Source organism: Alosa sapidissima, chromosome 3 (assembly GCF_018492685.1).
Source record: "Alosa sapidissima isolate fAloSap1 chromosome 3, fAloSap1.pri, whole genome shotgun sequence".
NCBI lineage: Eukaryota > Metazoa > Chordata > Actinopteri > Clupeiformes > Clupeidae > Alosa > Alosa sapidissima.
This window is the reverse complement of record NC_055959.1, coordinates 32,280,054-32,306,036: the sequence shown is the minus strand read 5'-3', so window position 1 is coordinate 32,306,036 and position 25,983 is coordinate 32,280,054. Positions and strand designations below refer to the sequence as shown.

Sequence of the window (25,983 nt, the reverse complement as noted above, 5' to 3'; positions counted from 1 at the left end):
TTTTGCTGGAGATTTGAGGCATTTTGTATTTTGTGTGAGCAATTGTGGGGTTTGTGTGTAGAGTTTTGAAAAATAGACGTAGAGTTTCGAAAATGTATGTAAACAGTTGTAAAAAAACTGTAACTGCCTGAAAGCTTTAAAGATTTCACCTCAGATAGTATTAATCTACAATGCACACTGCCATACTGTAATGTATGACAGACAAATGTGCATAAAGTAAACAGGAATCCGCACAGTGTGAATTACAGTTTTTCTTGATCGTTTTGATACCTGTGTCAACTCTGAAATCACATTCTCAAAACAGTTAACACCCGTGTCTGAACAAAAGCACTCTGGACAAAATGACACATTTTGCTTGCAAAACCCTTTGAAAAGATGTTTTCCTTTTGTTTAGCATGGGAAAACCAATAGAGTTCGGGGCTTTTAAATGACACCTGTGTTAACTGTTTTGCAAAAGGGTGTGAGAAATGTGTGAACCCAATGAAAATGTGTGAACACATTCGCAAGAGATGACTTCTGCTGTGCAAAGAGAGTAGTCATGAAGACCAAGTGGATTCCAGTTTACTTAAGCAGGAAAAAGCAATCGAGAAAAACTGTAATGAAACTTTCCCATTCTGCTTTAGGACAAAAGGGCCGTGCAGGTGTCAGATGGTTACATACTGATGCAGCCGTCGGAACTGTGACTCTGTTGTGCCAGTCCTTTTATGTGTGTGTGTGTGTGTGTGTGTGTGTGTGTGTGTGTGTTTTGGGACTTCAACAGGCTTAGAAGTTGGTATGTTTTCCCTTCATCTCTGTGTGTTCTTCAGAACTGCAGGGGGAAGATGATGGAGAAATATCTTACACACAGTGCATGCACCATAGCCACAGACAGACAGAGAAATGCATTAACCATGGGGAATCCATCTTGGAGAACCCATCATTAACCATGGAGATGAGATGTTTTGTAAAGTGTACTCAAGCTACCTGTGACTCTCTCTGTCCCTCTTGCACTTGTACCAGGTTGTCATGACTACAAAGGCCAAGACAAGGATCCCCACAAGCACCGAGAGGCCAATGATCAATGATGATGATGAGTCTTCTGTGAAGAAAACAGCCAACATACAACATGTTATGTGTTATACACTCCACTGTGATTTCTCTCTCTTTCTCTCTCTCTCTGTGATCTCTCTCTGTCATGATGCAGGATACAAATGATACGCACACACTACACCTCCCATAAAGCATTGTCAAACTTTAACTGACACATCAGTACCAAAGCACAGATCACATTTTAATTCCTATTTATGACCGGAGGACAAGCACAATCATACCGCCAGTTGCACACAGACACTCACCCAGACGCACGTGCCCGCACACACACACACACTCACACAGACGCACGTACACACACACACACACACACACACACACACACACACCCCTCTGTCCAGCTCAGCACAGGTTATCTGCACAGTGCATCTTATCATTCCATTGGATCAGATATGCATTTCAGAATCAGTTATGATTATATATGGCCCAATCACGCCCAGCCAATAGGGCCTGTCAAATTGCAAGGGCAGCACAGCGGAGGGGGCTTCTAGAAGCTTCTACGGGACTGACGGGAAAACATAAGGTATTAAACTCTCACCTGTTGTCTTACACTCGGCTTATCAGTGTGTAAGCAGTGTAACCAGTGTGTGTGTGTGTGTATGACTGAGAAAGAAAAAGTGTGTGTGTTTAAACCCTGACCTCTGGTCTCACACACTCAGGGCCAGATGTACGTACATTTGCGAACGTAGCATTATCAGCGCCATGGACACACCGCAGATTGCGAGCGCAGTCAGACCCAAGTTTCCGTCGTATTTATCAATCGTTCAATCCTTAGTGTAAACTGCGCCTTTCTCTGCCCTTCTCCGCCCATAAACGCAATTTACGAACGTCCACAACTGAATGGCAGCGCCTACAAGCGCAATTGAATGAAGTTAACTGATGACAACATTAAAAAGAATCAAACGTTTAGCGATCATGAAATAATACCATACATGATGTCAACAAGCAGGGAGATAATGAAGATCAGTAGTTCTACTCAAACTACTTGTGCACGTAAGCTATGGAAGATTGGTCAAATCTAGCAAGTAGGAAAGTTTAAGTGAATGACGTGAAAGTGAAAGTAAGACATGCGAAAGGCCAACGAAAGTTAAGGTTGCTTTTGGTAGTACAAATACTTTCACCACAAAAACTGGTGTTCTAAATAGCGATTCTGTTGTCTTTGAAAGGTTCTCTTATTGACGCATTGAACTGCAATGTGGATTAACACCTGCTTTTACAAGGTGGAAGTATTTAGGCGCAGAATAGACATGCGCTTTCAGGAGCAGTCTTTGTACATACCGCGGTATACATAATTAGGCGCTCTTTACTCTTCCCCTCCCGTCTTTTTACGCTAAACTCCCACTTTCCCCTGGATCCTCCCATGAATGCATATGCATGACATGACAATCGCAATCTGCCACTTTCAGCTCCCGCGACAGGCAGTTTGCGCTTTTACATCATTGCGGCCTGTTTGTACATACCTCGCAATGATTTTACACGCACATTGCGAAACAAATACGCCTGAAATGGGCGCAAAAGCGTTAGTACATCTGGCCCTCTGTGTGCCACATATCTCAGGGTGTACAAGTGTGTGTGTGTGTGTGTGTGTGTGTGTGTGTGTGTGTGAGAGAGAGAGAGAGACGGAGAATGAGAGAGAAAGAGTGTGTGTTTTTATACATTATCTATGGTCTCATACACCCTACTACTGTGTGTGTGTGTGTGTGTGTGTGAGAGAGAGAGAGCGAGAGAGAGAAAGAGCATGAGAGAGATAGAGTGAGAGACAGTGTGTGTGTCTGCTTGTGTGTGTGTGTGTTTTAAACCCTCACCTGTGGTCTCACACACTCTGCCACTGTGTACGAGCATGTGGCGTGTGACGTCCAGCGAGCCGTCGTTGATCTCCGGGTTGATGCCCAGGATGTGGCACATGAGCGGGTAGATGTTGACCGTCTCGAACCCCCCCACCTGCAGCCCGCGGTGGAAGTCTGGCCCCACGGCGCGGAAGAACGGCTTCATGTCCATCACCTCGTTATCAAAGCCGTGCTCACCCTTATTAAACTGCAGAGGGTAAAACTACAGAGAGAGACAGAGAGAGAGACAGAAAGAGAGGGAGAGAGAGAGGGGGGGCAGAAAGAGAGAGAGAGAGGGAGATGAGTGTGTGTGTGTGATGTGTTCCAGTGACATGAGTTTGGAGGGTATGTTCTGGTGATGTGACACGTGTGTGTATGTGTGTGTGTGTGTGTGCGTGTGTGTGGTGTGTTCTGGTGATGTGAAGCATATGTGTGTGTAGGTGTGTGTGTGTGTGTGTGTGTGTGTATGGTGTGTTCTGGTGATGTGAAGCATATGTGTGTGTGTGTGTGTGTGTGTGTGTGTGTGTGTGTGTGTGTGTATGTGTGTGTGATATGTGTGGTGTGTGTTCTGATGATGTGTGTGTCTTTTGCAGTGTAGTGAGAGTGAGTAACCATGAGGTAGCGAGCGTGTTTTAGTCATGCATGTGTTTCTCTTGTTCGATGTCTCGCCCCCTACCCCGTTGATGACGTATCCGGGGTCGGCCAACAGGATGAGGGGAAGGATGCGGGGGTGTTTGGCGTAGTGCAGCCTCTCGGGCATGTCCTCCTTCTTGTAGACGTGGAGGTTGGGGTGACCGCCCTTCAGCGCGCTGTACACCTTCTCCAGCATGCCGTCCTTGGGCAGCAGCATGCCAGTGGGACCGTAGTCCACCAGGTGGAACTTGATGTCGCCGAGCGAGAACCCGGGGATGTCGGTCAGGATGATCTCGTTGACCCCTGGGCCGCGCCGGATCGTGGTCATCCCGTGGTCGGCCGTGATGATGATGTTGAGACGCTCGGCGAGGCCGCGGGATTGGACCGCCTGCCGGATGTAGCCCACGGTGCGGTCCACCTGCCGCACGGTCTCACGCCGCTCCGGCGTGTCCGGCCCGTACTTGTGACCAGTCTTGTCGGGTTCGCCGAAGTACAGCGTGACCAGGTCCAGGTCCTGCTGGACGAACCAGTCGCCGATCACCTTGTCAATGTTGAGACGCCAGTCCGTCTCGTTGCTGTGGTCGTACATGAAGGGCTCCACCTGCCGGACCCCCACCGTCTCATTCTGGTACGTAGCCGCCGTCCCGGGGAAGTGTAGAGACCCCGCCTTCAAACCCTGTGATTGGAGGATCAGCACAAAGGCAGCTGCTCATTGGCTCATTTACAATAAGGGGTCATTCCACGTCAATTGAACCAGGGCCCACGCACTTAGGTCTCAAAAAATTCTGAAAAAATTACCAGGCGTACCTATGTTACCCAGGAGACACAGTGTAAAATTACTGAAGTGGCTGTTCCAACTAAACTTGCCACGTGAGGTTAATGACAAGGGTTCCCGACACACAATCCATAGTAAGCACGCACGGAGAGTTGAAGTAAATGAGATGTTGTATTTATTCAAACAATCCGGTTCTCTTTCTTGGATGGACAAATTATGAAAACAAAGGAAAAACTAAAGCGGTAGTTTGCGGTAGTTTGCGGTCTGAAAACTGTACCGTCTTGCCATCTAACCCATTGCACACTTTGTGAATGGCCTAATTAAAGCCACCACTTCGCGCCACAGGCACGTGAAAGGGGTGTGTCTACTACCATGTGACAGGTAATCAGGTAAGTACGTACAGGTAAGATGCTGCTAAGGTTAATTAGGTAAGAATGACATTTCTTGTATCATTTCTGTTAACTGAAAACCACATTTCCATGATGTAATAACATTAACTAAAGTACTTGGCCTTATTCCACAGATAAGTTCACAAAACCCAAATATGGCTCCTACATTCTGGCCCCTAATTGTCAATGCTAAGGGATGACAATTACCAAATATATACAAAATATGGAGCCATAAAATATTTAAATCAAAACATGCTAACTGATGTCACGTCACAATTCAAATCATCAGTCCACAGCCATATTCAAGCATCAAAACATTTTTTCTTTTTCTTTTTTTTTAAAAATTAAACCCAAAGTTCACAGTGCTGGTCCATAGAGACCTCAATCCCCCCAAAGTCCGTGGATGTGTGCAAAAGTGTCCAAACACAGTCCATTGACTCCTGAGAGTCCATGTGTCAGTGTGCTGCAAGGGTGTGAAGTCCATGTATGTGCATAGCAGTGAGTGTAAGTGTACTGTGGATATGAAAGTCCATGAATGCATGTGTGGGCTGGTGTATGAGCACGCAGGTCAAAATCTGTAGGTTTGTCAATATATGTGGATGCATGCAGGGGCATGGGACATAGCTCATAGGCCTGGCAGAGCCAGCCAGACCTTCAAGCCGATTCCTCAGCTTCCAAAAGCAAGCAAAGCTTGTCGATCGGCCTCTGGATGACGTTGGCCTTGGTTTTGACCAAAGCACTCCTGACAAGGCCCTTTAGCCCTGGCAGGGGTTTCACCACCCGGCCTAAAGGCCAGGAGCTTCTCGGTGCCATTGGGTCAACTATGACTACTATGTCATTCTCTTTGAAGTTCCTTTTGGTATTAGTCCATTTTTGCCGTTGCTGCATCAAAGTGAGGTATTCAACAGTCCATCGCTTCCAAAACAGGTTTGCCAGGTATCCATCTCTCCCGTCTCCATCGCCTTCTGCTATACAGATCTTCTCTGTCAAAGAGCCCAGGAGGCAACAGTGGTTTCGTATTCAACTGCAGCAGGTGATTGGGAGTCAATGGTTCAAGGTCGTTAGGGTCACTGGATGCTGTCGTTATTGGTCTATCATTAAGGATGGATTCGACCTCACAAAAAGCAGTGTGCAACATCTCATCATCGAGTGTCTGTTGCTTCAACACTGACAGGAGTACCTTCTTCACTAGCTTGATGAGTCTCTCCCACACACCTCCGAAGTGGGCTGCCAAGGGAGGATTAAACAGCCATTTGACATGTTGGATCATCAGAGTGTCATGGATTTTTTGATGGTCTAGCTGGTTTGCAGCAGCCTCTAATTCCTTCTGCGCACACATGAAATTAGTGCCACAGTCAGTTCTAATGGTGAGTATTGGCCCTCTCCGACAAAGGAATCGCCGGATAGCATTGATGCAGGAGTCTGTGTTCAACATACTCGCCACTTCCAGGTGAATGGCTCTGCTCGCCAGACAGGTAAAGATCACTCCCCATCTCTTCACGAGGGAACGACCCCTTTTTACCTCAATAGGTCCGAAGTAGTCGATGCCTACATGTGAAAAGGGTGGTAAATCTGGAGTAACTCGGTCCTCTGGCAGGTCTGCCATCTTTTGGACTCCGACTTTTGCCTGCCATTTCCTACAGAAGACACAGGATTTAATGACAGATCTTGCAGAAGAATTAGCAGAGGGAAGCCAGAATCTTTGCCTAAGCCTTGAAAGCTTATGGTTTCTTCCTGCGTGTCCTACTTGGTGATCAGTTTGGATACGTGAGAGTCTCTGGGAAGTATGATTGGATTTCTCAGACTCACCGGCATTGATGCTTTACTTAATCTGCCTCCAATCCTCAGGATGCCCTCATCCAAGATCGGATCCAGTTTAGATAAGGAGCTGTCCGTCTTTACTGGCCTGCCTTTTCTTAAAAGTGTAAGCTCAGCATTGAAGTTACACTGCTGTTCATAACAAATGATCGCCTTTTCTGCTTCGTCTAAATCATCCACAGTTAAGCATTGTTGCTCACCTTTAATTTTGGATGTCATATTCTCTTTGTCTTTCCGACTTCGGAGCAGAAGGAGCCTTTTGAGCTTCAGCAGCCAGGCAACAGCTTTGAGAAGTTTCTTCCATGAAGAGAAGTACTGAATCAGGGAAGAAGTTGCATTAGTTTCCAGCTTTAGGCAATTTACAGTAATGTCTTTTTTTACCTCAGGATCACTGTGGGGTAGGTGGCCCAAGTCCTCTGGTGCATCAGGCCATTCAGATTCCTCCCTTGAAAGGAAATGAGGGCCATGGAGCCATCTAGGGGACTTCAGGAGCGGTTCGATGTGCAGTCCGCGTGAAGCATCATCTGCTGGATTGTCCCTAGAGATACCTCCACTGATGTGCCTGAGAGACGCTGTGGATTACTGCAATTCGGATGGCAACGTATGTATAGAATCTTTTGGTTTCATTATGAATGTATTTCAGTACAGTTGTACTGTCTGTCCAGAATGTGGAGTTTTCCAGATCCGTGTGAAGTTCCTTCTGAAGCATTTTATCCATTTTCACAGCGAGTGTTGCAGCAGCAAGTTCCAGTCTGGGAATAGTCATCTGCTTCAGAGGAGCTACTCTGGATTTTGCTAGTATGAAGGTAACATGAATGTCTCCATTACTGTTTGCAAGACTGAGGTAGGTCACCGTTCCGTAACCTGATTCACTTGCGTCACAGAAATGATGCAGCCTAACAGTCCTTACTGAGCCAAAGCTCTCAGGTTTTATACACCTGTCTACTTCAAATCTATCCAGCTGACTCAGTTCTGTAATCCATCTTTGCCATGGCTTGGAGAGTTCTTCTGGAATGTCTTCATCCCATCCACACCTTTCAAGGCAAAGTTTTTGTAAGATTTGCTTGGCCTTGAGAATAAAGGGGGCTAGAAAACCCAATGGATCATAGATGGAACTTACAACAGAAAGGACAGCTCGCCTTGTCAGAGCTCTGTTCTTGATGGCTACCTTGAAGGTAAATGTGTCCTTCTGGATATTCCATTGAATTCCTAAGGCCCTTTCCAACGGTGGCTTGTCTCGGTCCAGGTCGAGTTGTTTTACAAGTGTGGCTCTGTAACTTTCAGGTATCGTAGCAAGAACTTCACAGCTGTTGCTCACCCACTTGCTCAGGGTGAATCCTCCCAGGGTGCATGCTGCCCTGAGGTCCTGTGTAAGCCGAATTGCATCCTTAGCAGAAGCCACGGACTGAAGACAATCATTGACATAAAAGCTATGTTTGATTATTTCAGGAATTGTAACATTGAATTGTTCAGAGTTGTCAACTGCTGTTCGTTTCAGGGCAAAGTTGGCAATGCTTGGCGACGACACAGCACCAAAGAGATGGACGTTCATCCTGTAGACTTCCAATGGCTTACTTATGTCCCCCTGTGGCCACCAGAGGAATCTGAGGAAGTCACGGTGATGTTCTTGAACGCGTACTTGGTAGTACATTGCTTCGATGTCAGTCATCACAGCAATTCTTTCTTCTCTGAATCTAAGCAGAACGCCCAAAAGTGGGTTAGCCAGGTCCGGTCCCTGGAGAAGTTCTGTGTTCAGGGATTTGCCCTTGTAAGAAGAAGAACAGTCAAATACAACTCGCAGCTTGCCCTTCTGCTTGTGGTACACCCCATGATGTGGTATATATCATACCTTGCCATCATTTCTTTGCAGCTGTTTCTGTGGCACTTTTTCTGCGTAGCCTTTCTTGAGTACATCTTCCATGAATGTTTTGTACTCATTGGCATAAGCAGAATCCATTTTAAATCTCCTAGAGAGACCCACTGTGCGCTGTGCTGCCACTGGCTGGTTGTTAGGCAAAGTTACATCTTCATCACGAAAAGGCAAAGGTAAGTGATAGTGGCCGTTTTTAAACATAACTGACCTTGATGTTAGATCCATGAATCTCCTGTCCTCAACAGACATCTCTTTCTTCTCTTCATATTCCTTTTCAGGAAAATCATTGTTGTATTGCCTGATGAGCAGATTCTTGATGTTCTCCAATGAAATCCGATTAACTGTGACTGACTGTTTGCCACATCTATCCATAGCAGGACAAGAATTGAGTGGGCCATTGACCACCCATCCAAGCAGCGTCTTGACTGCATATGGTCCATCATTCTGACTGTTAAGTACTTGCCATGGCTGCATTGCCTTTGGCACATCCATTCCAATCAGTATTTCCACATCAGCATCAATGTTTTTCAGTGTTATGCCACTGAGATAAGGCCATCTTTTAATGTCATTTTGTGTAAACAAATTGTCTTTTGACACAGGGATATTAGCTTGTGTGTACACTGTAGGCAGTTCAGTGAACTCGCTTCCATCAATGTGTCCTACTTCAAGCCCTGTGAGCTCGTAGCACCTCACCGTTTGCTCTTGTCCCATTGTTCGTAGAACAACCTCGGTTCTGCGTCCATTGACATTGAGCTGGTGCATGATGTTATCCTTGCAGAAGGTGGCCGAGCTGCCTGGGTCAAGAAAGGCGTAAGTCATGATGGTCCTGGAGCCCTTGGATGCCTTCACTTGAACGGGCACAATGGCTAGTGCGCAGTTTCTGGCCCCTGTTGAGTGATTCGCCGTGATCAGTGCACTGTTGACAGGAGTCTGCATTCTCACTGCTTTCTCACTGTTGATGTGTAGTAAGGTGGGATGTTTACACTTGCATGTCTCACAGATCATTCTCTTAATGCAGTATTTGCTGAGATGTCCCTTCTTAAGACAGCCAAAGCAATGTCCATTTCTCTTCAGGTGTTCCACTTTCTGTTCATGTGGCTGTGACTTAAATTTTTTGCAGTCAGTGATATCATGCCCATCTAAGCAAAAGCTACATACAGACAAAGAATCAACATGTTTGTTAGATTGCCGTGTCTGTACCTGCGATTCAGCTGGCATTACAGAAGTCATGAAGCTGCTTCCCCTTCTAGGTGTCTTCGTGTCAGGTTTGGCTTTCATGACTGGACTTTTACTTGGTGGAGGATCTATAATGTCACCAAACACTGGATGAAGTAGTACACTGGACTGATGTTCCAAAAACTCCACAAGATGAGTGAATCTTATGCGTGTATTGTTTCTTTGCGAGTGGTCATACACTACATTTCGCCACCGTTCGCGAAGTTTATATGGCAGCTTAGAAACGAGCAACTTTAAATTAGATGCTACATTCAACTCATCGAGATGGTCCAGGGTTTGCATTGCATTAAGACATTCTTTTAAGTACAAAGCATAAGCCAAAAGAGCCTTTCCATCGTCAGGTCTTATTAGTGTCCAGTTAAAAGCCTTCTCTAAGTATGCATTAGCAATTTTCATTTCATTCCCAAAATGCTTCTTTAAAAGCTGCTTTGCTTCAGCATAGCCTCGGCGGGCATCCATATGCATACAACTCCTCACTATGTCTTTAGCCTGTCCTTCTGTAAACTGCTATCTTGGCAATTACTAGTATTGTTTGATGTCAATGGGGCATTTTGCCCATGTTCAGGGTGGAAAATAAAAAAGAAAGATTTGCATAAGACAAGTCAAATTGGTGTTTTCAAAAAGAAGGGATCATGGAGAATAAAGAAAAACATATTTAAAAAATCTGTGTATATTCCCACAAGGTGTTTGGGTGCTCTGAAAATGATAACCAAAATGATTTTTCAGACTTGTGAGGTCTGCTGTTCAGACCCTGAAGGGATTTGTTTTCTGTTCATTGCTTTTTGTGAGAGTGTTTCTACTTATCTCAGTAAGGAAAATTAATCAAGAGCCTATGTTGAGTACAAATATGTCTTCTGAAGGCTTAAACAGAGCCCAGCCAAAAATTTGCATCAACTTTGAGGGACAGCTATGACCATGCAGGATTATCCAGACCAAACGTGACGATTTTGCTACATACTATTCCTATTTATGTACCAGCATGCAAAATTTGAGCCTCCTACATGGTTTAGTTCTTGCGCTGTGGGCTTTTGAACTTTGACAAAAAAAAGAGGCCGAACAAAATCGACACCCCCCTCCCCCTGTAAAACTGGCTGTATCTTGGAAAGTATTGATCTTACATAAGATTAATTTTACAGTGTGTCTCCTGGGTAACATAGGTACACCTGGTAATTTTTTCAGAATTTTTTGAGACCTAAGTGCGTGGGCCCTGGTTGAACTGACGTGGAATGACCCTAAGGGGAAGTGAAAGTAGCCAATGGAGAAACACATGGGTGACAAGAGGAGGTGGCAGGAGATGAGTCAGATATCATTACTGTATTACCATCAGGCCCACTGACTGGACGATCAGTGGAAAAGTAAGGTCATTTTTGAGGGACACACATGGAGCAAATCCAGCCCTTGAACAACATACTGTACATGGTCTGTAATGCCCTGTCCTGATTTATTACAGTATACAGTTATTATAGGTCATAGGTCAGGTCTTCTATTAATCTGTTTGTCCAGTTATTGAGAATAAAATTAGCATTCCTGTCTGAATTAACAATGCTGTCCTGCCCATCAGACAGCAGGCCCCTGTTCTTCAGTGTACATGTGTGATATTTATTCTCACACACCTCTGAGGATTGAATCATTACCTATCTGTGTGCAGTGGTCTTGATGTTCATACGTGTGTGTGTGTGTGTGTGTGTATGTGTGTGTGTGTGTGTGTGTGTGTGTGTGTGTGTGTGTGTGTGCGCGTGTGTGTGAGAGAGAGAAAGTACCTGTCTCTGAGCTGTGATCCAGATAGGCAAGCTGCCGTTGTCCCAGTAGCCGTCCACAAATTGGCTCTGGTAGTACTGTTTCTTCTCCTGGGTGCTGACGTTGAACCACATGTTATGGATCACACCATGGTTCTCGATATAACGGCCTGGTAAGGGAAATGTAGCTTTAGCACAGGCCCCTGGTTCTCAATTTCACTTCCTGTAGCTAAAGCTACATAAGACTTTTACTGCTCTCAGTGTAATAATCTAGTAACAGGTTTAGTTATACAGCTGTTTTTTTTTCTAAATACAATGCCGTTTCATGTTCAAAATACTGCATTTCTGCCCTAATGTGTAGTACAGTGTAGTTTTAATGCAGTTTTTTCATTCCAAAAATACTGCATTCCTGCATATGGAAAAAAAACTATAGTTTTGACACTTAATGCAGCTATTTTTTGTAAGAGTTCAGTTAGATGTCCTGCATGCAACTTAGAGGAAGTGTACTGTCCTAACGACGATTCATATATTTGATTTGTAAGCGACTTACACATGTCAATTATATTACCATTGTCCCCGGAGTAACTCGGGGTGAAGTGCTTTGCTCAAGGGCACAGTGGTGGAAGGCAGGAATTGAACCCACAACTTTACTTTTCAGCCTACTGTGTGCAAGCTTAGCTTCTTAACCACTACATTACGAATACCCCATACGTAGCGCCATTAAAGAATAAAATAATATTTGGTTGGTTTCAATTTCATTCCTTGTTTTAAAAAAAAGTACTTGCAAAATCCCTCCGGTCCATTCACTATGCCATGCTACTGAGTCTGCAGGTCATTTGAGGAGCTTAGTCATTCTGATTGGAGTTTGGCTGGCTGTCTAGCTGGTCTTGTGGCACCTCAGTACAGTGTGAGCGCTAGCATGCTAAATGTGCCGAGCAAAACAGATAATGTCTCACAATTAGTAAATGGTAATAACATTATAAACAGCTGACTGAGCACAGATATGCTGTACCAGTGTGGGTGAATGACTTACATATGGTTAATTCATGGACAACTAGATGTACCGCATAGCGGTACAAAATATGACCACCGCTCAGTCCTGTACATCCGTTCCGCGAAAATAAATCACACTTCAATTTGTCTCCATATTTTACTCCATCCCCCACTCTTGAAACTTTTGTGTATGCTTGTTTGGCATGCCTGAGTGTGTGTGTGCGGCTGCACAGAAAGTAGCCTACTGGTGCTGAAAAGGTGAATAGATTGTAGAATAGCCAAAAAAGATGTAGCATTGTTATAAAACCTTTAACATCTCTAAACAATCACAAGTAGGGCAGTTCATCACAGTTCATCCATTGCAACTGGATTGATGAAAGGTCACTTACCTGTAGGCTACATTGTATTTGGGAAAAGCAAAAGGTATCAGCATAATGTTATTTATTTATTTCTTTATAAACAAAAACATCTCTGTCAGTTCCATGCCCTTTTCAACAGCTATCAAAAACAAAGGTCATTTTTAGATGGATGGATTTTTTGTGAATGTTTCTTCTTCTACATAAGATTTTAGTCATCTTTAGTTCATGTAATACTTTATTGTCAATGCACAAATTAAGTAACAGTAGTCTGAAACGTTATTGTTAATGCACAAATTAAGTAACAGTAGTCTGAAACGAAATGCTGTTTTACATCTAACCAGTGGTGCAAATAACTGACATGTCCAAATGGGCCTTGATTAAATGGGTCGCTAGACTGTTCATACACATTATAACGGGGCAAAGTTGAAGAGCTGTTGTCCGTTATTGTTCGTGCAAATATAGGCTGATTCATGTTCCCTTGCATTGTGTAACTGAGGTCCATGGCTAGTCTGGCTTTTACCAGACCAAGCTCAATCTTTTAAGAAATCAAAAAATAAATAGCGGGCAGATCAGACTGGGTTCACCCAGCCTAGTCCATAGGCACCCGATATTGTTTAATTTTCCGATTGAGATATCCACGCTCTGGCTATTCTAAATGCAAAAATGCATCAGGGAGTTATGACAAAACTGTAACTAACAAACTAGATCCTAATAGAAAGCCGTTAGCTTCCCTAAGCTTATAAGGTAGGCCTATTTACAACATAAATTGTCAATAGGCTATGCTGGCGACACAAATAAAAATCTCCTTTGGAAACCAATGGCTTACGCCTTACAGTATCAAGCGGACTTAAACTGCCATATCATGGCGAAAAGTTGTAATAAAATTCACGCAGCTCCATGAGGAAAGCGCGAATGAAGTAGCCACTTCTAAATGGGACCCACTACACAGTAGCTTAAGGTGTGTTGCTAAAGCAGCCATAATGAAATGAAGGTGTCATTGTTTAGATAATTCGTCTCAGTCTCAGTCTCACGCATGTATAGGCAAAACTGTATCAGACAGGTGTAACGTTGGTAAATCTTCCATTGAACAGAATGATTTTTGTAGCACGTGCAACAAATGACAGTCGAAAGATACAATTACAGTGCTGCTATCAATTTGCTTGGTATAACCGCATTTATAGTTTTCTACAAATGTAATCAATCAATTGGCCTCCATCACTCAACCAACGCTAACATTAGGTCCTTATTGATATTATAAGATTTAACGTACATGCAGTAAAAACCAAGCATGTCCGATAAACATCCTCAGATTTATTTCGGCTTCAAGAAGAAATGGGAATTACATTTCATGTGAACATCATCCTATCCTTATTAGACGTTCTCTGCGGTAAACTACAGTCCTGTAGGAAGCGTCCATTGTTTTTCCAACCCACTTTTAACTTCCAACAAAATTAGCTACTTGAAAACAAAAAAGATGGATGTTGCTTTTGGCCAACAGTGTGACACGAGTTAAGCTTGTTTTAAGTTTGCAAAAGTTTGAACTAGCCAACTAGCTCCGCTGGTGGGAAAACGCATGGGGCATGAGTGTGTTTCAGTAATTCACGGATTGGGATAAATGCAGAGACCAAATTTCCCTCACGGGATCGAAAGAGTTTATATACTTATACTCATACTTATACATACCTGTGAGTAGGGTGAAGTGTGTGGGGCTAGTGAGGGTCAGGTAAGGGGGCGTCACGTAGGCAGCCTTCACCCCGTCGTCCGCCATGCTGTCCAGATGCGGGGTGTCCACGTCGCGGTCGTAATCCCATCGAAATCCATCAAACGAGATGAACAGGAGCTTATTGTGGGGTCTGGAACACGGGTCGTTAGCAGGAGCGCCTAGAACCGGAGCCACCACCAGCAAGCACAGAACACACACAGACAAGAACATCTCTGGAACACACACAGACACAGGTGCGTCCTCTTACACTCTCTTCAGTACTCTGGGGACGCACAGCCACTTCGCACAGCTTTAAAGACACCTCCCACACCACAACAAGAACAAAGGAGTGTGTGTGTGTGTGTGTGTGTGTATGTGTGTGTGTGTCCTCTACACCCTGTGCTCATGAACACTTCTCATGACATAATCATATCTCTTATCTCAAGTTATCACCGGAAGGGGCCGAAGTCTGTCAGATAATCAGGCTGGTGGCTGGAGCAGTGTGCAGGTGGTGTGTAGTCCGGGATGCTTTTAGGAGAGACTTTAAAGGAGAATTCCGGTGTGATATTGACCTAAAGTGTATTGAAACATGATACCGAGTGTGAACGTATGTCTCATAGCCCATCTCGGCTTGTCCCCTGCACTCCAAAATCTGGCGCTAGTTAGCCGATGCTACCAACAGCTTTTTCAATAGTGGTGCTTCGGCATCGAGCTAGCCATGCAAATAAATCACTGTTTTACACCCATTTACGAGGCTCAATGTATCTCCACACTTCATTGGTAGACTTCCGAGGGCCCTGACATTTAAAACGAGACATTGAGAACTTTGAAAAAGCACTGGTAGTTTACTTACAAGACGATTTAGACAGACAGTATCTTCACGAAGTTTAGCGTTTGCAGCCATCTTGAATTTAGTCACGATAAGTCGAGCGACTTGGGTGAACACAGATGAAGTTTTTGGTGATTTGGAAACAGGCATCAATGGGCTCCTTTCCAATCAGACCTGCAGAGCCAATTCAAATTTGCTTACAGGTTTGTTTGGGTTCATCAGGCAACATCTCCTGCCTGATGCAGACTATATGCTTTGCTGAGTTCAATTGAAGAAATCTGATACTGATAAAATGATAAAGGAAAAAAGTTTAACTGATAAGGACACCATATCTGCATGGCTAGTTGTTTAAAATGACTGTGCAGATTATTGAGAGATTTTTTTAAGAGCATAGTGTGTGTGATGACTCTCAACCTATGATGCAACAACTCTGCATACAATAGATTCAACAATAGAGCAATAATTTATAAAAACATAATATAATTAAATAATAATTACAATAGCAATACTACTACTACTACTACTACTAATAATAATAATAATAATAATAAAACAATAGAACAAAAGTTTATTATGAACAGAACAATAATGTATTATCAGGTCACCATTCCAATGGTTTAAAACTGTTAATATAAAAATTGAGACAGCACTTATTGTGTATGTTAGTTTATTGTATGTACAGGTACAGGCCAAAAGTTTGGATACACCATCTCATTCAATGTGTTTCCATTATTTTCATGACTATTTACATTGTAGATTCATCAAAACGTATTAATGAACACATGTGGAATTATGTCCTTAACAAAAAAATGTGAAATAACTGAAAACATGTCATATATTCTAGTTTCTTCAAAGTTGCTTTTTTTTTTTTTTTTTTTAATACCATATTCAGCATGCCATAACTTGACAAATATTCATCCGTGGGCCAAATAACTTTGCATTAATTTATAGTTTTGATGCCTTCAGTGAGAATCTACAATGTAAATAGTCGTGAAAATAAAGAAAACGTATTGAAATGAGAAGGTGTGTCCAAACTTTTGGCCTGTACCTGTACGTACAGTACTAAAGACTACTAACTACTGCTAATAAAACAATAAAGATATTCTTCACGGAACCTTGTTGCAGATTTCAGTTTTAAGTCCACATCTAGGAAACACTGCCGTAAATGTGCATCACGGATCCACAAAATAATGATGAAGTTATAACACCCAAATGCCCCATCACATGACGCAAACATAAGGATGGAACCCAGCTGCAGGTCTGTCAAAAAAGGATTCCAAAGGGCATGCTGCCACACTGGCCTCACCATTTCCATTCAGTCATTTAATTGACACTTTTTCCCAAGTGATTTACAAAAAAAAAAAAAAGAAACAATCAAGCTACAGTGTGACAAGGACATGTTAGTGCATCGTTTCCCAACATTGGGGTCGGGACCCCATGTGGGGTCGCCTGAAATTCAAATGGGGTCACCTGAGATACTGGGTATCTTATAATTGACCAGTACATTACATTAAAATATACATAAACTAAAAAAATATTTAAAAAATACCCATGTAATCAGACCCTTCATTACAATCTGACAACAATAAACTGCAATAAACTTAGACAGCCCACATTAGATGTTTGATGGCCATAATCATGCTTGATCAACATTCCAAAGGAAGTAGCAAAATAACCACACATGCTTGGACATTTGGGGAAAATCCCACTCTTGGGGAAAGACATACTCATGACTGGGTGTTACAACGGAGATGTTGTGAATGATTGATGTTGCCAATATTTTGTGACATAAAAACAGGGTCACCTGCCAAAAAAGGTTGGGAACTCCTGTGTTAGTGCGTGCGTAGAATCCAGTGAAGTGACAGTTTTAGAAGGGCATAGTCAAGATTTAGCATGTCCAAAGTTTAAATGTAAACCTTAGGTGTAGTTTTCTCAGCAGGTGAGTGGTTCATCCATCTTATACTCTCTTAATAACTTGAAAAAAGTCTGATTCTGAACTGAAGTGGTACGTTTCCACCAGGTAGGGTTAAAAAAAAGTCACTGTTAACATCAGTCTGCCATGCAGTGCTTGTTGTTCCTGTTTACTGCCGTAATCAACACACTGTCAGCACGGGTCATCTAATCTCAGCATGAAATCAGATATGTGTTTTGGAATGAGTATCATGTGGCTCAATCACACAGAGTGATTTTGGTCAGCCAAAGGTCCATGCTCAAAGGCCGGGCCAAAGCTTCAGATTCAGGTCACATAGAGGTCATAACGAGCTTGAATAATAATCTGGAACTGGATGAATCTACAGAGAAAATCAGAGTATTGAACTGTGTGTGTGTGAGTGTGTGTGTGGGGTGGGATTTTTTCTGGTAAATATCAAGGCAATGTGTAATCCAAACATTGAAACACACACACACACACACACCACACACGCACTATTGTATCATCCAGGAGTGTCTGTGGACATAGCATCAATAATTACCGTAACTTCTTGAATAAATTGTGGGGTTATACATATATTTTTTCAGACTGGCTAGAACATTAAACCCCATTCTCTCTCATTTAGAGTGTAGGCTAATGTGCTTCTCATTTACAGTACTGGAAAAGCCTTTTTTATGCAGGCAAGAAGGACACACGCACACACACCCCATTACCCCCCCACACACATTCACACACACTCACAAGCGATAACAAACACAGAGAAGCACACATATACACAAAAGTAAACGGACACATTCACACACTCATTTACATACACAAAAGTTGCAAGAGTAGGGGATGGAGTAGGAGATAAGTAGGCGACAAATTGACAAGCATGATTTAATTTTGCGGAGAGAATGTGCAATACTGAGAGGTTGTCATATTTTGTACCACTTTGTGGTACATCTAGTTTATATTTGGCCATTTGGCACCTGAAGGTTGGCAATTCTCTACTCCAGTCAGAAGGTGGCTGTAGTGCACATGTTTGGCTGTTTGCCAACACTCAGCCACACTGCCACAGAAGAAGAAATGTCTGTCAAGTTGAAATATGATGAACTGCTAATATAAACTAGGGCTGTCAAAATAACTGATTAATTTCGATTAATTAATTTGAGAAAAAAAATAACTGATTAAAAAAATTAACGCAGATTAATGCAAAAAATAGTGTTGACATTGAGGGGAGTGTTAATTTATTTTCATCGCTAGGTTATATCTGGCCTGAAATACCTTGTATGTGAAAAAAAACTTCTTCCCGAAGCACTTTTGAATTTATTTCCTCAGCATATTAGGTCATTATATATTATTATGGCCATTATTAAAATAATAATAAAAGAGTTTTTGAACTTTAATGTCATTAATGCTGATTATTCAATGATTCATTTGAATTTAAATATTTAAAATACTTTTACAGCAAAAATTATATATGCGATTAATTTAGATTAATTAATTACAGAGTATGTAATTAATTCGATTAATTTTTTTAATCGATTGACAGCCATATTTTATAAACATATGCCAATAAAATACTAACACATTGAAACACTGACATGTAATTTATTTTTGGCTGACAAACAGTATACGTTCAGTATGAAAGGAACTTAGAGCTTCCTTAAAGGAAATGGAGTAAATTAGGGGTGTAAAGATTAACCGATACGTATCGGTATCCGTTTTTAACGTGTAAGACAGGCACGTGCAGAGAAGGGGGGCTACAGGGGCTCTAGCACCTGCCCTTTTGGCCCTTTGATGTCCAAGTGCCCTTTTGACAAGACCCGTTTTTTACTTTTTAAAAATTGTAATACTTCCGCTAGTTCCAACGTGAATATTCGCTAAAATGTCTCATTAATAGTTTGTGAAATTAGACATTTACAAAAATAACAATTTTCTGTGTTAATTAAAAATGCCTTGCGGCCACCAATCCCTGACGTCATACATTCAGTGAACTCTCAGAAGGTGCACGCGGACACAGTGCTGAGCTTGAGGGGGTGCGGGAGGTGCGGCACGCCCCCGGCCCGGGACCACAGGGGCCCGGTGCGAGGGCGCCCCTCCCCCAACTCCGGGTAAGGTGGGACGAGCCTCTCCCATGGCACAAGGCCGGAGGAGCTATGCAAACGGTTTCTTTTCAATCATTTTCATCAGAGTGGGACGTATTAGGTTTATAGGTTGCCCCAGTCAGGACGAGTTATGACTCACGGTTGCTGAAAAGTTTTGAAATTTACTTTGATGATTTAGTTGGTGTAAAATATTGAATAAAATGTTCTGCTTGTATGACTGGCTTTATTTTAACTCTCATATTGAACTTTACGACGTGCAAATTTACAAAATTGGATCAACGATGTTGTCTTCTACAGGCGTCAATGAGAGAACACTTACACTTACATGATTTTGGTTTCGATTTTCTAATTGGAGTAAGTCTTTGTGACAACACGTCATGATACATTTGATAATATTTGATCGTTGTTTTGGTATGAAGCATATTTTACGTAGCCTAATGAATGCGCTCTAGAAAGTGAAAGTAGCCTAACCTAGGCCTATGCGCTCTGTGTCTGAGTCTGTGGACGTCCGCAATTGATTACGTTCCTCAAATGGAGAACACATCAATCCCATGGTATTTTTTGCCCTAAAATGCATGAAACATGCAAGTTCAAAATCCCGCCGGTACGTTACATCTCCGTTTCATATTTGCCTAGACTATAGCCTACAATAAATGAATTGAACGAACTCAACTGACAACAGGTATACTGATTCGGTCTTTGAGACTACAGAATACAGAATACAGTACAACAAACTTTTTGTCTTTCTGAATTTTTTTTTGTATTCCGGGGTACAGTAGCCTAATTGCCTAATGTCTTGACAATAGTTTTTCTTACCGGCTTGCTGTTTAAACTGACTGCGCCGCTCTGAACTTTCCTGCCAGGTTTATGACGTAAACCGCTACATCTCGGCTCTGGCATTGCCTAAACTCATCGTGTGGGAAATCAAATTATCTGTCAATATTGGGCTTTGAAAGTAAGGGATATTTGCTCAGTAATAGTAGGCCTAGGCTACATTTTGTAACCGTCACCGTTGCAACCTCTGAGCGCTCATTCTCCAAGTTAAAGACCATTAAAAACCACTTGAGGAGCACAGTGGGACAGGAGAGACTGAGTGGACTTGCCATGTTGTCCATAGAGAATGAGAGAGCAAAGAAAATGGACATAGGCCTACACAGAGCATCGTGGACGAGTTCGCGGAGCGCAAGGCTCGTCGTATGCCCTTCACATAGTGCTGCATATTATTATTGTTTTATTATTAGGGGTCATGTAGCCTAATGTTTTTGTTGTTCTCTTGGTTACACTTCATGTACGTTCGATGGACTTCAAAATTACATAGTTGCTCTCCGTGGCACTGACGCTTGTAAGACCCGCTGTTGCGGGCATGTGTAGCCTATGTTGTAAAATTATGTTATGATGAGTTTAATAAAGGGCCCGGTCATGTGCCCCGCCCCCGGCCCGGCTCTGACTTGTTCCGCCACTGTGCACTCCTATTGAATTTTCAGAACCAAGGAGAGAAATGAGAAAAATGTGTTACAGCTCTGTCTGCTATTTACACCCATTCTCCTTGATACATAATGAATAAATATGAAAATGTATCAAATGTGGATATAGTGTGATGGAAGATGTTTTATTTTGATATAATTTGCATGTAGCCTATGTATTCTTTATTGGGTTGTAATCAAAATTAAGTTTTAAATAAAGTTAACACGTTTTCTGAAAATTTTGTTCCATGTGCCCTTTTTTTAAAATTTGAGCCCCTGCCCCTTCAAAGGTCTCTGCACGCCCCTGGTGTAAGATATGGCTACATCGATACGTGAAGCCACGTATCGGAAAAAAACTGAAATGAACCGGTCGTTATATCGATTTACTTGTTATGAATCGGTTAAGAACGTTTTCTGCTCGCTCAGACTTTCATTTACATTCCAAGCAGCGCGTTCGTCCCACTTCTGGTTTTGAAACTATACGTGGTACGGAATTGTGGGTAATGCGGTTCGTTTATGGTTACATTCATTGCCCAAAGTTGTCAAATAACCTCATTACCCATACATCTACTGCAACTTAATGTTAAATAATAATTTGGCCCTAGCTGCTAAAACGATGCACAAATTATTAACCAATGATTTTGTTCATATTCACTCAGACTTGTGGCATTATAGTGTGGGGATGTGGGGATTTCTGGTTTATGTGCCCACCTGCACTGGCAACGAGTGTGGCTTGTGTGACTGCAAGTGTGGTCACATGGGGCAGGTCACATGACTAACTAGGAAGTTATAAAGTTTGGTTTGTTGAAAGCTCACATTCTCTTGCTGCTTCCACCACTTGCTCTTTGTGACTGTTAAGGTCCCCTGTCATGCAGGGTGAATGCTAGAACCATGTGTTTCACTCTTCATGGAGGACACTGAGGTGACTGCCTGATTTTAAGATTTATGAGTGCTGGGCTACAGACACTGATGCTCTGCACTGGAATGTTCCTTTCTTCCTGTGTCACTGTGCTGTGGGGAGTAGTGAACGCTCTTGCAAAGGACCAGGCCAGCCACTGTTTTACTGTTAGTTTTTGGGTTTGTTTGTTTGCTTTCATTTTGTTTGTCTTTTTGTTTGTTTGCATTGTCTCTCTATAACTGCTTGTGCTGGGAGCTGGCTGTTCCTCTTTTGTCCTATCATAGGCTGTCTTTGTACAAGGCCGGATCCGCAACTCAGTACTGCTCCTTTCGGGTTGGGTGCCACATGGAGGGAGATATTTTCTCTGTGTGTACTGGTAAACAACACAGTGTGGTATTTTGTAGTGGTATCCTGTAGTGGTAGTTACTACTTGTGTTTGCAGTGCTTGCCGTGTTGCATTCTTTTGTGGTGCTGGGTTTGCTGTCTCTCTCTCTCCCTCTCTCACCAGGGCCCCTCTCCAAGACGGGAGCTGTGTGTGCTGACCCGACCTTATTAGCCTGAGGAGTCTCAGCCAGTTATCCCAGGCAGTCTTTCTTACTTACATTCTGGATTGTATTTATACTATTTGTAATAAATTTGAGTATTTCGCATATGCCTTTTTGTTAACTGTTCCTTTGTGGGGAAGGCCGAGAACCAGCCACGTTAGAGAGCTTATAGGTTTCTCCCGCCTGGGTTTAGGGGGTGGCGTAGTCAGAGTAGGTATTCTGCATGTCAGGTACCACAATAGGTTTCTGCATTAGGTCTACTGTTGGAACAAAATAAGCCCAGAGAGTTTATTGATTTGTAGGCCTATTTTATTCTTGTAGGGTAGGCTAGGCTATATGAGAAAAGGCCAAGAGTTTCTTAAGCACTTTTATTTTGGTATTGTCTTACCTCAACAAGGCTACAGCTCCATGAAAACAATCAGATATAACTATAAAATCTGTGAAAGATCTATAAAGTCTATAAAAATGTATTTTTATGTTGTATTTGGCTGCTGTGTTTGACTGAAATGTAGACTATTCTTTTTTTCATTTCAATACAGTATATGAAACAAACCTCAGTTTAGATAATCATATTCACACATTTTTTTTGCCTAATTGACAACCATGACCATGATAATTGATAATATAAAATTAATGTGCACCAAATTATAAAAAAATCTTTCAGAATCCTTTCCATTCTTGAACTGCATCGAATCGCATCGCATCGAATCGTACTGAATCGTTTTTTAGAAACATGTATCTTTTCTTGTATCGAATCGTGCCCATGTATCTAGATGCGAATCGTATCGTCTTTTACATGAGAGATTCACATCCCTAGCGTAAATCCAGAGATGGAAATAATCTCAGTAACTACCAGTCTCTGCCATCATCTTTTTCATTCACTGTTACACTTGCAAGACTGTGAGCACCACTGAGATTAGAAAACTCCACCACCACCATCAGCTACTTCTCTGTCAGCAGATTCAGCCGTGGCCTACTGGTTAGCGCTTCGGACTTGTAACCGGAGGGTTGCCGGTTCGAATCCCGACCAGTAGGAAGCGGCTGAAGTGCCCTTGAGCAAGACACCTAACCCCTCACTGCTCCCCGAGCGCCGCTGTTGTTGCAGGCAGCTCACTGCGCCGGGATTAGTGTGTGCTTCACCTCACTGTGTGCTTTTCAACATTTGTCATTGAAAAAGTTGCTCAAATAAGTGCTCAGTTTGATGAACCTATAAGGAGGGCTTTGCCTTGTGTTAGCATGATTGCATCGTTGGACTCTTTCTCTCCTCTTGTCCTCTGTGCTAAGTCCTCTGCTCAGTCATCATCAGTATTAATTCTACTGAATTTATCTGCAGACTTTGATACTATTAACCATGACATTCTCCTTTTTTACACTAGCTGAACTGGGAATTTCTGGGAAAGCTCTTGACTGGTTTGAATCTTACCGTAAAGGTTTTTTTTTTTTTTCAGCGTGTCTTGGCAGGCAGGTATCAAAGTCTCATGACCTTACCACTAGGGTTGCCAGCATGTCTGATAAAAAACCTGGACATATCACTGACCCGACCAACCGCTTTGCTCACAAGTGAAAATGTCCATTAAACAGTAGACCCACAAGACAAAATTGGTCTTTGTGCAGTAAGATTGTGCATAGCCCTGAACATTTTAAATATCTCAAGTGTTATCTAACTTAACTTATCTTAGCTGACCTGATTGCTTAGATACTGGTGCTTGTGCTTGAGGTAGAGGTAGTAGAGGAGTAGACCTTAGCCACACCTATAAGCACTTTTATTTAGTATGTCTTAATCAGACATTGGAATAACTTATTATGTTGAACGTTTTCATTTTAATTTTTTTTGTGGACACACTGTCATCTTCGTCCTCCGCCTCACCACCTATATTAACGATAATTTATCTTAGTTTAGTATTTGACGTTAGGTCGACTATTCAATCTTTACTGCTTGTGACGCCTGTAGTAGCTGCCAAGACAGACACACTAGATAGGCTATGTCACGTCCATACAGAGCCAATATTGGCGCATTCTACACACAAGAGACACCGACTGGTCTGTGCACAAAGCAAAGGCTATTTCAAGTAGAGTGAAAATAGTGGAAAAAAAAAAAAAAAAGAAAATAGTAAATTGAACATAGGCTATGTATTCACGTAAACTTTCGAAAACCGGGACATTCAGTTTACATTTCCCGGGACAGGCTATTAAAAAGAAGGACAATCCCGGTAAAACTGGGACTGTGGCAAACCTACTCACCACAGGTGTGCCTCAGGGATCAATATTAGGGCCCCTGCTTTTCTCTATTTACACCACTTTCTTAGGTGAGACCATTTGCTCCCATGGATTTGACTGTCATTGCTATATGGACAACACTCAACTTTACCTATCTTTCCCACCTGAAGACTCTTCGGATTTCTGCATACCTTAAGGATATTTCAGTCTGGGTGAAAGATCGGCACCTTCAGCTTAATCTCTCAAAAACTGAGCTTCTTGTGTTTCCAGCTAAAACAGCTATTCCCCAACAGATTAACATCCAGGGGCGCGTTTCCCAAAACCATAGTTGCTAACCTGGGAAATTGCATTGCAACCAATAAGGGTTGCTAACTTTGTGAGCCACTATGGTTTTAGGAAACGCGCCCCAGATTGACTCATCTTCACTGACCCCAACTAGATCGGCACGTAACTTGGGCGTCGTAATTGATGACCGACTTAACTTCTCTGAGCATCAGAGCCTCAATTGCAAATTATGTCGGTTTATCCTTTACAACATTAGGAAGATCAGACATTATCTGACACAAGATTCCACACAACGTCTTGTACAGGCCATGGTTATCTTCAAGCTGGACTATAGTAATTCACTGTTAGCTGGCCTACCTGCTTGTGTAGTAAGATCGTTACAACTGATTCAGAATGCTGCAGCACACCTGGTCTTCAATCAGCCAAAGAGGACACATGTACAGTAACCCCTCCCCTAGTTACTGTCCACTGGCTCAATATAGTGGCCAGAATAACATTTAAATCTCTCACTTTGGCCTATAGGACACTGCCTGGATCTGCTCCCTGCTATCTTAATTCAATGATCAAGATGTATATCCCCAACCGCCCACTGCGGTCCTCTGATGAGTGTCTGTTGTGTCAACCAGCCATAAACGCTAGGCCAAATTTAAGACTCTTTTCCTCAGTAGTTCCTTGTTGGTGTGATGAGTTGCCCAGTGTTCTCCGTTCCTGTGATAGTTTTGGGTCTTTCAAGAGGGGTCTAAAGGCATATCTGTTTAAAATGCACTTAGTTTATTAAGCGTTTCTTACGTGTTATGGTTTGTATATTATAGTATTTATTTATTTTCATTAGGCTATTGAATGAATTGACATTGTTGTTTATTATTGCTCCTTGGTATAGTCTTACCAACTTAAACTATTTACTGTTAAATTTTGTATTGTTGTTATTTGTATGTCGTTTTGGACAAAAGTGTCTACTAAATACAATAACCATAACCATGTGTGTAATAGTTTGGAAATTAAAAGGGATATTAGTAAATTTCTCTTATACATTAAAGGGGTGGTTCAGGATTTTGGACATAGGACCTCATTTCCAAATAAGCAAGTGTGATATTTATCAGTGGAGACCGTTTTCAACATGTTTCATCCAGTCCTTCTAATTGCAGAGTTTGCAGGTGCTAGGCTAGCGCAAGTCAACGGTATGTGCTAGCCTGCCACTAAAAACAGTCTTACCCACTCCAAAGTACACCCAAGGCAAATAAATTATAACGCCAGACTATCGATGTAAATGTCTGTATTGATAGTTTTATTTCTAACA

At 42.4% G+C, this 25,983-nt stretch overlaps 2 protein-coding genes across 3 annotated transcripts; both read right to left on the bottom strand.

Annotated features, from left to right (window-relative positions):
- Positions 1 to 527: 527 nt before the first annotated feature.
- LOC121704811 (ectonucleotide pyrophosphatase/phosphodiesterase family member 7-like) lies at positions 528 to 14,988 on the bottom strand. 2 transcript variants are annotated; one of them, XM_042085324.1, is made up of 6 exons: positions 14,411 to 14,988; positions 11,400 to 11,545; positions 3,592 to 4,224; positions 2,895 to 3,138; positions 964 to 1,075; positions 528 to 808 (listed from the first exon to the last, which is right to left on the bottom strand). In XM_042085324.1, exons 1-6 carry the CDS (start codon positions 14,658 to 14,660, stop codon positions 763 to 765), a joined length of 1,431 nt encoding a protein of 476 aa, XP_041941258.1. In that variant the 5' UTR covers positions 14,661 to 14,988; the 3' UTR covers positions 528 to 762. The 2 variants fall into 2 exon arrangements, with proteins under 2 accessions (XP_041941258.1, XP_041941257.1); XM_042085323.1 differs by having other exon boundaries at positions 964 to 1,078; positions 14,411 to 14,986.
- On the bottom strand, positions 5,614 to 6,749 carry LOC121704815. Its single transcript, XM_042085328.1, has 2 exons — positions 6,522 to 6,749; positions 5,614 to 6,339 (listed from the first exon to the last, which is right to left on the bottom strand). The coding sequence occupies exons 1-2, from the start codon at positions 6,747 to 6,749 to the stop codon at positions 5,614 to 5,616; spliced, it is 954 nt and encodes a 317-aa protein (XP_041941262.1).
- Positions 14,989 to 25,983: the final 10,995 nt, after the last annotated feature.